This window comes from Dinoponera quadriceps, unplaced genomic scaffold (genome assembly GCF_001313825.1).
Source record: "Dinoponera quadriceps isolate SergipeBrazil2010 unplaced genomic scaffold, ASM131382v1 scaffold9, whole genome shotgun sequence".
NCBI classification, from domain to species: domain Eukaryota; kingdom Metazoa; phylum Arthropoda; class Insecta; order Hymenoptera; family Formicidae; genus Dinoponera; species Dinoponera quadriceps.
In genome coordinates, this window is record NW_014554295.1 from 1,041,937 (window position 1) to 1,059,775 (window position 17,839).

Sequence of the window (17,839 nt, forward strand, 5' to 3'; positions counted from 1 at the left end):
CTCTCTCTCGCTCTCTTTCTCTCTCTGTCGCTCTCGTTGATGTTCTCCTCTCTCTCTCTCTCTCTCTCTCGCGCGCGCTCATGCCGCGCGCCCGCGCGTGCACGCACTGTCTCTCCTTCCTCGTCCGACACGTTGCTGCCGCCGCCTCGGCTCGTCAAATCCCCGAAATATTCATACCGCCAGTCGTGAACTTTCCGCGAGTTTTTCCGGGCGCACGAGTGAGGACGGCGTTCTCCTCGCGACGGGAAGAAAGAAACGAGTGAGAGTGAGAGAGAGAAAGAGAGTGAGTGAGGAGGACGCAGTCGCACCGTGCGTGTACACTCGCTCTTCCCGTTCGTGCTCCGAAATTTTCGACCGACCGAAAAAAAACATTTAGCCGAGGCGTGCGATCGCGAGTGGTGATAAGCGCGAGCGACTCCCACGCCGGCTGTGCGACACGCGTCACACACCACGTTTTCACGCGGCCACGCACTCACAATCCTCTCCCTCCGTTTTTCCGCGCGCGCTTTTCTTCTCTTCGTCCCTCTTTGCACCAGTTTCTTCGCGACGCCCTCCGGAATTCCCTCGTCGTCGTCTTCGTCGTCTCTCCTTGTCGAGACGCGCGGGCGTTGAACGGAAGCGGTCGCATTCGAGCGAATCGTCTTATCGACGAGAATCGATTCGCAAAAGCTCGCCTGTCTCCCTTCCTCGCCTCATCCCACCCTTTTTCCGCCAAACAAGACACCGTCGTCGTCTCCCGTCTCGTCGCGTCGCGCGTGGAGAGATCGCCGCGCGAGTTCGCGCGAGTGTTCCGCCTGTGTGTCTATAAACCGCGTTTACCCGCGAGACGTGTGCAACGCGAAGAGAGAGAGAGGACGCGGAGTGCGATCGTGTCGCGCGGCTGGAAAGTCTCCAGGTGGAAAATCGCGAGACGCGCGTGCTCGCGTCGCGCTCACGTGCGTGTACCCGCGCGTATATACACGCACGCCTGCTTTCGTTCGCGCTTGCGCCGCGGCCCGCCGCGGATCTGTGCGCGCCGTTCGAGACCGCGCGGTGCACGAAACCGCTCGCGATTCAATTGAACGGGATTCTGAAGGGAACGAGAAAAATCCGGCGGTACGACGAATTCGAGTCTGAGATCATTTTGGGAAGCTGGTGTGCGCACGACGGCGCACGTCTCGGGACTTGGCGTGTACGTCGTGATGAAGCGACACGTATAAATCTTTGATCGCAGACCTATGAAAGCCTTTCCTCCGCGAGCTTCCGGTGTCCGGATCAACGATCGCGATCCCGAATAATAATAATGGTGCTAAGAGACTTGCAGAGAGGGGGAGAGGGAGGGAGAGAGAGAGAGAGAGAGAGAGAGGAAGATATCTCCGCGCGACAGTTATGTGATTCGCGTTTAATTCGGTATAATTATCTGGGAGATATATAACCGATATCACTTGCCAAAATGTCTTCTCGTTCTCGCGAAGGTACGCGAGGTGAAACAGTGTTTCCATGGAAGAGCTACATATAGCGCAGCCAGGAAGGATTTATTTATTATACACTTGGCGCGGCGAGAGACGCGCTCACTATAAACCGCGTCTCACTGTAAACTCGGTTTGCTAAAGCTTATTATAGCAAACTAAGCGCGCTCGAACAGCAACACGGAAAATTGTAACGACGAAAGTGTTGGAAAATAATTTTATCGATTCTCGCGTCAGTTGCCGAATATAGTAAGCGTACCGAAAAACTCAGCAGTGCAGTATTATTTATTGTATAGCAACCGGTAATATTAATTCTCTTACCAAGGTTGGGATCGGATGCGATCCCACGATTCTTTTATTTTACAGCTTATTGTACGCGTTGTTCCTCTTCTCAAGGAATGTTTCATGTTATTATTCATTTCTTTCACTCATTTTGTACGACGAAAAATGAACGAAACAGAATATGGAGTCGGATCCAACTCCACTCCCTTTCTTTGATACGTTGAAAATCCATCTTGTCGTTTGAGGGTTAATAATTGTCGACTTAACATAACTATACCGTTAAAATTCCGTAATTTTATAAAGTAACGTGTTCTTTCTCACGTGACAATTGTATTTAGTGACTAACTCTGCGTGGAAGAGGAAATTAAGGCGACGCAGCAATATGAACAAATTGCGTACGCGTCTGTAATTTCTGGGAGTCTGAAACTTTCATACTTTTCTTTTTCTTTTAGAGACGATAACGTTGCATTAAATACCGATAGCGACCGGCTGCGCGTAGAAGTCGGATCGGGGAGGAAATGACCGCACGCAACGACGCAACCCGCCATGGCTTGCGCACAAATATCATGTTGCCGTAACAAATTGATACGACGCGATTCGGAAAAAGAAACAGAAATACAGTCGCAATGACGTGAGAACTTGAGATAAATCGAGCGTAAAATTGCTTTCGACGCAACGCGCGACCGCGTTGAAAGCTCTCGTGCGAGGCGCGCTCGCGGATTTACGAGTCGAACTCGGGAAGAACGAAGTAGCATCCGAAAGAAGAAGAGAAAGGAGACACGAAATAATAAATATTAAAGGTCGGAATTAGAACAACGCTTCGATCGCGCCTCATTTCACCGGAAATGTGGGGAAGAGTGAGAAAGAGAGAGAGAGAGAGACGAGTTACATTAAAAAAGATACTGCAACTGGATCGGACCAAATGTAGCATCCGCGCGTCTCGGGATACACGCTAATAAGAATCGCGGTAGGAAATCGCGACGTTGCACCGGTGAGTCGGAGGTGAAGCGCGGTCATTTGAATTTCGGGTATAGCACTGTCCGCCGCCGCCGTCGCCGCCGCCGTTGCACGCTGCGCTCTCCGCATGACGCACGTCGAAGATGCGAGCGTGCCGGGTGACTGTACTCTGGGTTCATCGTTCTCGGTTATGTAATGTTCGGCCGCGTACGTATGGTGCAAGCGCCTCGACGCTCTGCTCGTGGCGCTAGAGTTGCCGGACGGGAGAAGCGCGATATATCCAGCAGACAGTCCGCGCGCACCGAATCCTCGCTTCCGCGCACGACACGCACACGCACACGTGCGAGTCATCATCGCGAGTCTCCTTCTTCCCCTCGCCGCGCCCGCTCCACCCACGACGCCGCTTTGCACGTCGAGCTTTTTCCGTCGCTGCACCGCCGCAGGCCGCTCTCTCCGGCCCGCGGAAATCGCCGATCCGATTTCCACAGGAACTTCATGATCCGGCGTCGCCGGTGTCTTCTTGGATTCCTCTTTTTCGAGACGCACCGTGAAATACCTCGCTGTGCGTTTCGCCGATGATACATGGGAGATTTTCGCGATTCGGTTTCTGTTGTTCGGCAGGTCGTCACGAGGTAAGGCTCGGCTCTCGAGGAACCTTCGATCTGTGTCGAAAAAGAGTTCTCCGGGAAGGGGAATTTTTCGAACGGTGAATTTGATACACGGAGATGCATGTCGAGTGATGATGCAATTCATTCCGGTGTCCTCTGGAAATTGAAGTAGATAACAATAGGTCTGTCTGCTTGAATGCCGCTATCTGCGCTATTGTCGATAAGCGAACGAGGAATTTGATCAAATTCCAGTAGATAATGAGGATGATAGACCACCTCGTGATTCGTAAGTTCGCCCGGGAAATTAATTCTTTGCGAAGCCGAACTCACGGGGGACAAAGTTCGACGCTCTTCAAACGCAAACGCTCGCCGTACGATATGTTTCAGAGTTCTTCCGTAATTTTTCCATCACGGAGAGTTCATTCCAGGGAAAATTAATTCCCTCGCAGAGATATATTTTGAAGATACTCCCGCATCTTTAACAAAAAATACAAAAAAACAAATTGCAATGCTAGATACAGTGCACGTTACAAGATAACGTTGGCTATCTTAACAATGAATTTGACATTGATTTTGACACTATGACGTCTAAATAACGGCTTTACCCCAAGATAAATATTTTCGTAATAATAAATCTGAAAATTGTGCTGTGACCTCGTTTCGTGTTAATTTCAACCTCCTCGTGAGCACTGTTACCATTAATTGAGAACTCGACGAACGCGCTTTGAACGCAATGAACGCGTCGTTCCACACATCCCGTACAAATCGCAGTGTGAAATTCAATCGTGTGAATTTGGTAAAGGGGCAAAAATTTCACTAAAGTCCCGTCCGTTCGACGGACGGCGAAGGAACGAACGACCTCAAAAGTGGAATTGTGCGTGCGGATCTTGAGGATCGTGTTTCCGCGACAGATCGTAAATGAAACCAGCAAGAAAGACCCGTAAATGGAGGAAAGTTTGTCAGGATTCGGCGGGCCTACGTGGGGCGCGGACAGTACGAGTCCTCAGCCGACGGAGGGATCGAGATCGAGAGGATCCGCGCAGCCTCCCGCCGGCACCGGCAGCGCGATCCTCGACGATCGTAGGCTGCAGGCCAACTCGATACGAGGTAGAACAGACACGCCGGGATCGGGCACGTGGAAAGGCGCGACGTAGCAAAGATCGGAGCTTATCACGATTGGTATAATTCCGATGAGTGTTAGTTTAACGCGTGTGACATGTGAAATCTAACGTATGATGTGAGAGACATTTTTCCGTGAAGGCATCATGAAAATTTAATTACACGTCGAAATTACGCTGAATTCATAATTGCTGAGTTATCTATCATTCATAATCATGGGAAATATCGTTATCTTATTAAACCGTTCGTCTTTAGCTCATGCGCGGTTTTACCGATAGCTCTTTGCTTAAAGCAGTTGATTCGTAAAATCTCGGGTTTTCAATAGCGATATTAAATTTCCATTCATTCCATTCCAATATGCTAACTAAAATTTACAAGATTCCTTAAAAAATAATTTGACACATCAACTGCCTTAAGAATTTACTTTATTATTATTATTTTTTTTTCAATAAACCACGAAATATTAAGATTCGTATTAATCTTAAGAAATGAGAATTTTTAAACAAAGCTGACAGATGTACAGGTGTTTGACCTCATTAGTAGGTCACTGTGGACGCGTGCGTACTTACAAGAGTATAATCTTCGGAGTTGATGGGACTCGCGAAATAAAGGTGCAGGATTGCAGCGGGCGATAAAACGCGAGAAGCCTCTTGCAAGACGTCCTGCTCCTGGAAGCTCATAATTGACGTGTTCGTTTCTTTTATGGTTGCAGCCCAGATCGAGATAATCCCGTGCAAGGTGTGCGGGGACAAGAGCAGCGGCGTGCATTACGGCGTGATCACCTGCGAGGGCTGTAAGGGCTTCTTCAGGCGGTCACAGTCGTCGGTCGTCAACTATCAATGTCCGCGGAGCAAGAATTGTGTGGTCGACCGTGTAAACAGAAACCGGTGCCAGTACTGTCGGTTGCAAAAGTGCCTACGCCTCGGAATGTCAAGAGATGGTGAGTGCTTTCGACCTTTTGTCACCTTCTTTCTGAGAGGCGAATAGTCTAATCTCGTCCATTCCCGTCGATTCTCTAAACGAGAGGACGTGTACTGCGAACTGTAGCTTCGCCTGATCCTCAAATTGAACGAAATGGTAGAATTTTTCGCGAATTCTGCGAAAATGACTCGAATCACAGATTTTACGACGAAAGTATAAAATATTCATATTGATTACTATTATTATAATATTCGTTTATTTGTTTGTTTATTTGTATTTAAACGGACCTATAAAAAGATTTTTCTTTTTGTCTTAATAGAAAAAGTTTATGACTTCTTTTGTCTAAAATGTATCTAACTACTAAATCAAAAGATATGTAAAAAAAATTATTATCCTGCTTTATACTCGACTGGCAAAGTGAAATCGAGCGATCTGAAGTTGTATCTACATCGGACACCAGTAGCGTGTTATTGTAAACAAATTTTCCGAGATAGAGTTCTAGAGACAAGCTCGGAAACATATAGTCGTACTAGCGCTTTAAAAAGCTTCTTTGTTCGAAGGACTATCACAACTCGAGCGCGATATCGTGACATGCGAATAGCACCGATGCCCGATATTTATTCGACGCAGATAGTAATGTAATATAAACGAATAATGAGATGGGAACAAAGTATAGAGGTCGCAGTAAAATGCGCAAGTTCGGCGCGGTTATTTTTGTTCGATGCAATTACATTCCATCTATTATTTAAAAGCGATCGAAAATATGCGTGCGCAACGTAGATCATCGGGTCATCAACTTTTTTAATAATTTATACATATATATATATATATATATATATATAGCAAACTTTTAATATATATTTTTTTAATTTAATCTATTATGACATTATATTTTTTGATATATTTTTATATATGACGATTTCGAATTTAAATGAAATATTATATGCATTATGCGATATTGCACATAAAAATTTCCACGCCTTAACTTTTTATTTTCAATTTCGGGGTATCGATAATAAATTAAATAACACATAAAAACGAGTAATTAAATAAATAAATAAATTCGTGATTCTGAATTATTGCGTAACGTAACCGAGCACTCCGCTAAGTAACGACGCGAGATCGAGCGTTCCGCGTAAAAAAATCCGGAGGAACGTCGGCGGATGACGACGAAGGCGGCTATATAAACGCGGATTGCTGCAAGAAGCTACGCGTGCCAAAGCCGGGGTGCACGACCCCTTATCAGGATCCGTCTCCTCTCCCCGCGACGAGTCATCGCTGCACCTTATCGGAGCGAGCCGCGAACTGTCTTCGGCGCGTTAAACCGCCGCGTTTGTATACGCTGTCCGAAGCCTATTCTCGAAGGCGGCTGCGATATTAATAGACAAGGCCGTCAAGACGAATCGAGACGGGACGGAAGATGCCTCGTGGGTGGACGCGCGCGCGCGCGGATAAAGCCTATCGGCACGAAGCCGGTCGGAAACGCGATGATCGAGGTGGCAGCCCTAGACACGAACAAAGTCCCTGCACTGTGTTGACTCTTCTTCCATTACCGAGGTCTCCTCACAATTTATTGCCGCCAACGAACGTACGTCGCACAGGAAGCGCCGTCTAATTTCCATATTTTTGAATGTTTTGCTTTTAGATAGACCGGCAAAAAAAATACGATCGGTTGCCTCGAATAAATCGTTATCCCTCGTTTATAACGCGCATCATCTTCTAAGTAATTCGCTTTTAATTTGATGGGAAACATCGAATTGATTAACGCAACATTGAATCGAATTGATCGAGGATTGAAATTTTGAATTCGAACTGAATATTGAAATCAACATATCGATTGTCGGAAATTCATCGCGAAAAATACGATATTAATTAGCGCGGTGGACTTAGTTATTTTAATAGAATTATGTAAGCACGAGCTTTTTTATAAATTGTTTGTTCAATTTACGGACGCGCACCGGCGGAAGAATGAAAACCTATGCCGGATAAAATCTGCCAATTTCGTTCCGAAATACTTTCATTACGCCGTTGGTGGAGTAGAAACGTTAACGTTAACCATATCAGTCTATTTTCCACGCTGAAGAAGTTAATTTTCGATTTGCGCGAAACCGAACCGAATTATTAGCAACTGAAGATTGCCATCTTGTACGATGAAATAAGAACAAGAACCTAAAACAGATCAGATTAAAGTCGTAGTTGATGCGTTACAGACGCGACTTATTTCGGAGCTTGGCGATTATAAAGTTATCGTTCGTGCAAGTCTTCATTTTGAAAACGCAATAGAAGATGCTCTCAATTAAACTTTTTCTCAGAAACATAACTCTTTTATTTTGTAAAAAAAAGAAAGAAGGAGGGAGGGAGAGAGAGACAGAGAATTAGATTTCCCCAGTTCTAAAATCTATCATCTCTCTTGATAAAATTAGACGCGAAATTAATTAAAAAAGATACGAATAAGGCTAAAATATCGCGAGTATATAATAGCAAAGACGACTTTAGCTTGTGAGATGTGTCGAAGAGGTGCCGATAAGAATAAGCACAATACTATGTCTAGTAGAGAATTAAAGAATATCCCGAAAATAAGAAATACTTGTATATCGTGTTTGTTGTGATATCTCGACGATAATGAGCGACAAATAACATCGATTTTAAGCGGGAATCTGTTTGATCATGACGAAATGATATAAAATCAACGTCACGCGTTGCAATGCGATGACGTATATCGAAGTTACATGAGCGTGTGTGGAGATACATCCTAGATGTATCGGATACGCGCGCGGGCGGGCGTGCATCGAGAAGGCGATGAACCGGATTCTTATCAATGTACAAGCGTACAGCAACATACCGCCGACATGTCGCGCGATTATCACGACAGATATACACAGTGTATCCCGGAAAGATGTACATCAACAGCGGTTAACTTATGCCAATGCGCGATACGCATGCATATGTGTTCTGCGCGCGATGAAAAGTAGAATTCGTTTTTTTTTATCTTTGCCCGCGTGACACATACGTGGCGTTGAAAGAATAACCTATTTGAAAGCAAACACTTTAACGATGCAGCTGATTAAAAAGTAAATGGCCCTGTGATGACGAATAATGCACATTGAAGAGAACGCTGATGCAATCGTCGAATGACTGAACGTGAAAAATTAGAAACGCCTCTCGAAATTGCGACACTCAAAAAACGATCCGTCCCAATGGTATTTCCGAAAGCGGTGTTACGCGCGGCCCCGAATTTTCTTCGTCATACCCTAAAACGAAATACATTAGCGGCATCGATCGCGCAAATTTGTTCCGCTCGTCGATCTCATCGAATTCTTCCACATCGTACGGCAAATAAAACCCCGATCTAACTCGCAGAGCTGAGGCATAAATTTTATATCCGCCGGCTATTTTTGTAATACCGTGATTGTTACTTCCGCGAATCTAAATCGAGCAACAAGCAATTAAAGACCTCGAGAAACGTTCGCACGTTCATATTACAAGCGACGCTGCACTTTACACCAGTTTGCTGACAAAATGAAGTTATGTTCGAAGATACGTATTAGTTGATAATGACTGTTGTCGTGATTTCAAGTTGCGAATGTTTTGTTCCCTAGCTCTTGTAAATAATAGTGTAACCATTGTAATATCGAATGTATTTCGTGTTTTGAATTTATTCGCTTGAATTGTACATTAGGTTAAACAAATTTGACTTCGTTGTATTCAATAGAAACAAATTATTGTACAGGGAAATTATTGATACTGAAGAAAGTAACTTTTTCCTTCATCAAAATTGCTTTCGAACAATAATATCTGAGAAACAAACGATAGAAAAAATATGGGGCTTTGCGAGCTAAGCTTCGGGCGAACGAATACGTAGCAAAATTATCTTTTTCGGTCGTTTTCGAGTAGACTTTACTCGAACGGAGTTTTAATGTAAGACAGCTTTAAAGATGTTGAACATGTTGAACATTGAAAAGTCACTATAAATAAAGACCTTTCTCGATATTTTCGCCAAGGAAAAAGTTACTTCTTCTAGTATGAAGAATTTCTTTGTACACTTCGCATGTGGGAACTTTGGAACACCCAGTATAATATCGCTATAATATCGTTACCGAAATAATTTCGGTATTCAGTTCCTATTTGATATGATTGCGCATTTCAGTACGTTTATTTAATTTGAAGGTGTGCAATGCAGGCTGCTTCTGCGATAAATAATTTCATGTGGTATTGGGCGAGCAACGTGGAACGTCTTGCCGCTTTTGCACGGTTCGGGCGATATTCAGCCGCGATATTCGGGCGCGACCGCAATTTCCTGCTTTTCGGTGGCCGATTATCAAGTACGGGGCTTTTTTATCCGGCCTCTGGGTAAATAACATTGTCGCCGGTGAGCGATTCGCGCGTTTCAGCCTAGCCCGTTAAAATTACTCGCTCTGTTTGCAGAGAGCATAGTGAATGAATAATCGATGGAAAAGTGGTGACTATATAATTAAAAAGTGGCGCGGCGCCGATAAGAACGCTAATTATGACGACGGTATATCATGCGCGATTTCGGCGCTGCGACAGGATTTTCCGTGTTATGACCGCGAGTTTATCGCTAATTAATCAAGCTTCGTAGAGTTTTCACTTAACCGATTTCAAGTGAGAAAGTAAAAACGTCGCTTCCGTCGTAGTTATTATCATATTTTCAGTGCTTGTGATAAAGTATGCGGTTTGGCTGAAGCTCGTCGTTAGAGAAACCGCATTTCGCGGACATTAAAGTAGTTAAAAATATCTGATATTAATTTTCGAACGTGGCCTAAGTAAACAGTTAAGATTTAATATTTAACACTCGAGAGACTCTTTAGTCATTAACAGTCGTAAACACTAGAATCTTCAATTTTCCTCTTAACGGTAATCACACGTGAGTCTCAAACGAGAATATTCGAAAGCCAAGTGTATTTACGTAAGAGAAAATTATACGCGCGTCTTAAACTCTCTGGTAACTCTTTGGTACAATCGTTCGATTAATTAATTATATGAAAATTTACTCGTATCACTTATGGGATCGTAGCGTCTAAAATCGTCAGAACTCGTTCGAATTGAAATTTACTCGCGACAGAGGGCAGAAGCGAAGCGTCGTGGGAAAAGAAAAATTCAGACTCTTCACTCTCGGTAAACAAGGTGGCCGATGCCGAAAGGATTAAGGCCCGAGATGTAGCAGTGGTGTTGGTTCCGACGCGGTACTTCAGATTCAGTATCGCTTTATTTACCCCCCGGCGCGATAAACAGCGAACACACATCGGTCTCGGCTCGACGCGTGCACGCGCGCGCGTACGCAGAATGCCAGAAAGTGCATCGTAAGCCACCGGTCGGTGTCGGTCGGTCGGTGCATACTTCTCTTCCTGTTGCCATCTCCGTCTTTCTCGCTCCTGCCTCCTCTCTTTTATCTCCCGTCCTCTCGCTCTCGCTTTATCCGCGTTCGGTCGATCACCCTCCGCGCTTCCTCCCTCCTCTCCTCGCCGAGTCCTCCGCGCGATAGCGGTTCGGTTAGCCGCTGACGTCGGTATCCCCCTTATCATCCCCTCGGCTCCGTCCCTCTCCCCGCCGTCATTCGAACCCTCGGCCACCCTTGTGACACGCACGCGCGTGACTATATGCGTGTGACACGACGGGATGACCCGAGAATATATATTAAAATCCCGGATGGCGACGTGACCGAAAAATTCTCAGCGTCGAGCTATTCGTAATAAAATAATAAAAATAACGCAGGTCGATGTCTTGTTTCATTTTTTTTTTTTCGTGTGTGTTTTAAATCTTTCAGGAACATGTTGAGATTCGGTCATCTCTTTAGGTGACATATTTTTATCATGAGAAATGCGAAATGCAAATGAAACGAAATTGATTCTCCTTGATGTATTTTCCCGTCAAGTTTAAAATAAAAAGCTGAACCAGGAGAAAAGAAGAGAGCAATGTACGAAATTATCTCATAATGAAAAGTTCAATTTCTGAGAAACGCTTGTCTTTGTACCTCTGTGTGCGAGAATTAAATTCTCAAAGCAGTCAGAAAAAATTAAACTCCCCGATGTTGATACTTATGTAATAACCTTGCAGCCTTAGCCGTATGCGAGCGAGAAATGTCAGTGATATCGGAGAGTGTCGCCGAAAAAGGTCAAACCTTGAGAGTTGAAGTTGAAACGACTCCCATCGGAACGTTTAGGGAGATGCGATCGGGGATGATTCGAGTTCCGGTATTCTTCAATTAGGTTTAACCACCGATACACGGGATTACCATAAATTTGTGCAAAGCTTTATCTTGTATGTGTGTGCGTGCGTGTGCGCACGAAATTCCTCGGCTGACCCACAAGTAAGTTTCTCCTCGAGAAAAATTTATTCAGGCGTTACCTTCTCTCGCGCTGAATTTTCATAATTAATATTAACATCAGCGAGAAATTTAATATTAAACGAAATCAAGTGTAAATATAATAAATATAATTAACTAAGAGGATGTATATAAATAAAACTATATAAAAATAAGTAATCGCATAATTAATCGCATGATTAAGTAAAGTAAATTAAATATCAATATTAAGTTTATAATCATGTTAGGCTTGTTTAAATAGAATTCGCTTGAAAATTAACTAACGAGTATCAAGGTTGTTTTAATTCCCAGATTTCACGAAGAAAAAGAATTTTGCTAAAAACAACGAATGTTTGTCAATACAGTGACAGCTAAAAAAATATTTGTTTAGACGGCAAAAAATTTGTTTAGACAACGGAAGGATTTGTTAAGAGTATTAATTGCTATTTGCTGGATATATGGACAATGGATACTTTTAACAAATCTTTCTGCTGTCCAGACAAATGTTTTGCTGCCTAAACAAATTTCTCCTTGCTGTCACTATATCAACAAACATTTGCTGTTCCAGCAAAATTTGTTTTCTCCGTGTTGCTTTACAGCAATCCTTTAATTTTCGATCGTTGCCAAAGAAACGCCACCGAATATTCTCGAATTTTTTCGAGTTTTAAAGAGGATCAACTTCGGGGTAGGATGAGAAGAGAGAGACGTTATGCGGAGCTTACGCGACATAAAGTTTACGACTACCCTGAATAGCGTGTTGTGCTCTCGGACGCAGCACGCGCTCACCCAAGCTATAGTTCGCGCGTGTGACGTCACCGGGTGGGTGCGTCTCGACCAGACGACGATAGCGTCGCCGAAGAAGACGAGGAGGACGCGGCCGCGCGCGAGGCTCTTCCGCGTTCCTCGCCGAGCCTTCTTCGCGGCGGAGAGGAAGGGACCGCGACCGACTCGGGACCGGTCGGCCGAGGGTGGGAGGAGAGGATCGCGTGCGACTTGATCTCGATCGATCCGCGGAACAGCCGTTAGATTTTATCGCTTCGCGACGAGGCGTCGTCGTCGTCCTCGTCGACATCTCGCGTATATCTGATCTCTATGGCCGCTCGTAATTGCCCATAATGAGTTCGTAAAAATGGGAAGAGAAGAGAAAGAGGAAGACGGAGAGAGAGAGAGAGAAAGAGAGAGCGTGTTCAACCCGGCGATGCATTCGTTCGCATACTTTGCTCCTCCTCGTCTTCCACGCGAGGGACAATCGCGCGGAATAACGACGGAATTTTTTGCACGTCGCGCATATGACTTTTAGCACGAGAAGTGCCAAGCGGAATGGGAATCGATATCCACAAGGTTACGTAAGAAGTTTATACGCAGCACGTAAGCTTGTTTTGATCTGTGCAAAGTGCGTCGGAGGGGCTGAACCGCGAGCTCGGCGGAATGCTCAGGATTGTCGAATTCGCGGCCGCATTTCCGGATTAAACCGACTCGACGTCGTCCGATTTAGGCTGGTCGTGTGAAAAATGAGCGAGCAACGAGTGCGTGTAAAGTCGCTTCGCGAGAGGGTTACTGTTCGCGCCGTGCACGGCCGCGTTTCGATGGGGAAACTTCATTCTATCGCCGAACTATGTTCACCGATTGCATCGCCGAATGCGTGATTGTACGAATTAAAACGCGCTCTCTATGCCTCATTATAGCCGGTCGAGCCGAAGCGACACAGCGAGAGACGAATAAATCGTCATTAGCGTCGGCCCGATTCGATCTTAACGATCACGTGCGATCCGCTTTGTTTGTTGCAGCCGTTAAATTCGGGCGCATGTCGAAGAAGCAACGGGAGAAAGTCGAGGATGAGGTCAGATTCCACAGGGCGCAGCTGAGGGCGGCCTCGGAGACGGCGCCGGACAGCAGTGTGTACGAGCATCAAACTCCAAGCAGTTCGGATCAACACCACCCCTACAATGGCGGGTAAGCGGGAGTAGGAGAACTTAATATTAAATTGAGAGAACAACCGTTAGAGACGGGCCCTCAATTAGTTCTAACGTCTGCCGGAGAGTCTTCTCCACGCCTGTGTTATTAAACGGACTGTAACGTAGCGATCGCGCCGATCCAGAAATCGGCTTCTCGACGTCCGCTTTGGTTTCATCAAGTAAATCGTTGAAACGGGAAGACCGAAAGAGTTCCCGAGAGATGAAAGGTGAAACCGCGAGGACGCGAGTTTCGGGTTTGGCTCTTAACGAACGAATGTGGCATCTGCATTTCGCATTTCGACGCTAATCAAAGTACTGGCGTCTCTTTTGAGACATTTCACGTAGGATGAGACGAAACGTTCGTCCGTTGAATCCTGCTAACTTGCTAAGAGCATCTTGACGTTTACCTACCTATCTAATCGCTCTCGCGATGTAAACTTGAATACACGAAAGCCGCCGTCCTCGTCGTCGCCGTCGTCGTCGGCGGCGGCGGCTGACGTCGACTCGCGGCGGGCGCCTCAACGAACGACTCACGCGGGCCTGTCATTTGCCCCCTGACAGCTACACGTACGGTGGTAGCGAGTACGCGTCGTCGGGCCCCGGCACCGGCGGTTATACGAATTACAATCACCAGGCGATGACGAATTACGAGCTTAGCGCCGACTACGTCGACAGCACGACGACCTACGATCCCAGGCCGACGCAGACGCAGGTCGCGGACACCGTCGCGCCCGACACACCCTCGGCCGTAACCGCGACCGGGGTGCTGCCCAGCGTGGTCACTACCGGTGAGTATTGGTTTGATTAATTTCACCTTAAGAGAAAGCGCGCGGAGACGCTCCCCGAGCTTTTGGGCGACGCGCCAGACTCTCGATGGGAAATCGTGAACGAGAAGCGTGAGCGAGCGAGCGAGACTCTCCGATTGACCTCCGTGAAGGGCGATCGAGAGAGAGAAGTCTCTCGGGACGAAGAGAAACGAAGACAGAGCGCTTCGTTTTGGTTCGCATTATTCTTACCGTTTCATTCGATTAGTTCGTATTTTCATTATTGTCGGGAATAACAACTTCCTCACTGCCTCGGCGAGGCATCTAGCGCTTTCCCTGGAGCTGCTATTACTCTTCTCGGCTGTAAATAGTCCGGATGAATGGCGATTGCTTCGGTATAATGATACCGAGGGATCATTGATGCACCGGAGACTGGGGATTAAAGGATTTTTGTCGGAATTAAATTTCACGGATGATATATAAAGTAGGTTCCGCTTCGGTCGACTAAACTTTACTTTAACGGAATCTTAAATTGAAGCTCAGTTACAAAGGTGTTTAATGAGAAAAGTTGCCAAGTTATGAGAAAACAGATGCCCGATCGAATTTCCATTAAGAAAAAAAATAATTTGAGTCTGGAGTCGCTCAAAGGACTCTCGCTCGAAGGAACGAGCGACGATAGTTTTTGAACGCATTATCCGATTTTCCTTCTTTTTATATATCTTTCATAATTGAATATTTTCCTTAATATTGAAAGTGTCAGATTTACTCGTAAATTCGCGGCATTCGAAATTATATAAATTGAAATATTCATATTTAAGTTAAAGGTTACAGCGACTTACCAAAAGACATACAAAGACGCGGGTTACATTATTTAGAAATCGTTCCCACATATGAATAATTGACTTTATTTGACGCTTTGATCTCTTGCATTTTAATTATTATCATCTCAGCAGGATATAAAGTATGCATTTCGTTCCAAAGATAATAAAAATCGAGATATGTAGGTAAAACTAAGGACGGTATTCCAGCGGATTACTTATGCATCTCTCTCATTTGTATGCATATGTGCTATATTTTTATATACATATATATATCAATGTTCATAAAATATTTCCTACCATCGACCTGCCGCGATGCGTTAAAGAATAGAAGTGATACGAATGCATTCGCATTACGTAAGAGATAATTTTAGTAACTACGCGCTAAATTGGAATTGTAATCTTGTGGGCGCGACTGTTAGGTTCTCGCTTCGTAACCGGCACGCTAAATGCATTCCGGAGCACTGTCATTAACCCGCAGTTAATTGCGTTCGTGTCTTTAATATCGCCAGGCCACCTTCCATCCCACGTCCTTATCATCGATAATGATTTCTCAGGCGAAACCGCAAATATTCTTCGCGCTTTATTGTGCGGCGTGCTCTCCTCCGCAATGGCATAAACGAAGGAATTCTCTCCGGGACTTTCCTTTTATCTTACACGTTTTCATTCGGGGAAAGAGAGAGATTACATCCTATAATTGTAAATGAAAACAAAAAATTATGTATAAAGTATATAATTCTATAATTATACGACGTATATATCTCTTGCTAAACTGACATTAGCCTTTGTGTTGGAAATGTCTCGGAAATGTTTTTTAGGAAAATTTCACACGATTGATTCATATGTTCCGTACAGACAGTCCTAACTTGCGCGTGAAGGTTGTCCGACGTGTTTTGTATAACTATAAATACAACACGATTTACATAACCGGAGTCAAATCTTTATAAATATACATTGGAGACTTGACACGGTGATTTCCATATATTAATTTCAGCTGATCGTACGTGCTACAATCAAATCGTGAGATTCGGGTTGAAAATCCGTTATAAGACGTGAATCGTGATTCATTTTTTTTTCTTTCTTCTTTTTTTCAACGTGAGCACGTCATGTGATGTGCCGTTAATAGGAATTATCATTTTATCTTGACGGAGTCGCCGCAGAATGGAGCGCGAACGCGTTCAGTCCTACCGAGGGCTAAGCGTCGACGTAACATTCAAACGTAACGTCACATTTCACGCAAATCTGCCGATGACACATGCCACGGTGCCACTTATCTTTTCACTTATTGAGAGACTCGTGTTCCATGCCTCAATCGGACCTGTATGAAGCTTCGCAGATGCTTCGGTAATATGTAGTTCGAATCCAATTCAATCGTACATTGACGAGACTCACTTTCACCGTAATAGAGCGTCCCGAGGAATTACGCGCGCTATTAACACAGTCTTTTAGTTACATTCAATTCTACCTCAGCCACCGTATTCGTGCGGCATTTCGCAGATTGGCAATTTACTTGACTTGTTCGGAATCTTGTAGTTTAATAAACCGAATCCTCAGATATCCGAGATCTCTCAGAGAAAAGTTCTCTATGCGCTTCTTCTTTTCGGAAATGAAACACTCTCCTCCCTCGTGGAAGCGTTCCTCGCAAGCAGAGTCTATCTTTCAAAAGGTCTCGGCTTCTAGACAGGATATTATCCGAGGGGACACCCACGCTTCGATTCAGTCACCGAAGAGAAACAATCGAAGCTCGAACGTAAAATCGTCATTGTGCTCACCATTGATCTTACATTCTTTTGTCATCTCAAAAGACTTTTTTAAAGCGGTGTCTACAGTGAGAATTTAAGGTTTAAAGTTGAAGCTTTAACGCCTAAGTCGCAAGAAATTGATTAATCGCAGTTGATTATTCTTCTCACATTCAACTTTGGTCATTTTCTTGGTCAATTTCTCATAATGCTTAATGGTTCAAGTTTAAATCTTAAATTCTCATTGTAGACACCGCTTTACACGTTCCGCACCGGGCCGTTTTTACATGACTTTCAATTTATGCCGCCGAAAACAGTACACAATATGGAGCTTGATAAATAATCTAAATAAACATGATATAAGAATATGAATAAGTGATAAGACAAATTATTTTACTGTGGTCTCTTAATGACAAAAATATTAGTTTACTATATAAGTTGGCGTGATATCGAGTTTAGCATTTATCGGAAACGGTACACGTGGCACGAAACGGTGTTATAGAACTGCGAGACGATCATGAATCTTTTCCTCTAGCGTGAGCTCGTGAAAAGTGAACATTTTCCAGCTTGAAAGCATTCGGGAGTGTTCACTTTTCACGAGTTCACGTTAGATAAAAAGACTCATGATCGACTCCCCGATCCCGGACACGTGTCTAGATGGCTGTCCGGGCGTCAAGATAGACTCTGCGCGCGCGGCTATCAGTCGCGCGCGAGGCTGAAACATTTAGACCCATTCGGCCCAACCTCCGAGACCAATTCAAGCCCTCGTGAACTTTGACTTTTCGGCGCATCAGGGAAGTCTCTGTCCGCCTCGACGACCGGCAGCGGCGCGGGGGGTGGCGGCGGTACCGGCGGCGGAGGCGGCGGCGGCGGCGGCGGTGGTGGCAGCGGCGGCGGCGGCGGCGG

The 17,839-nt window shown here is 45.0% G+C and overlaps 1 protein-coding gene across 1 annotated transcript in view; it reads left to right on the forward strand.

The window, feature by feature from the left end:
* The window catches only part of LOC106743933 (probable nuclear hormone receptor HR3), a 93,846-nt gene that overhangs the window by 66,839 nt on the left and 9,168 nt on the right, over window positions 1-17,839 (forward strand). Inside the window, exons 2-4 of the mRNA XM_014618288.1 lie at window positions 5,127-5,354; window positions 13,445-13,610; window positions 14,174-14,400. Of these exons, the coding sequence (XP_014473774.1) occupies window positions 5,127-5,354; window positions 13,445-13,610; window positions 14,174-14,400 (621 nt within the window). The remainder of the gene's footprint in view (window positions 1-5,126; window positions 5,355-13,444; window positions 13,611-14,173; window positions 14,401-17,839) is intronic.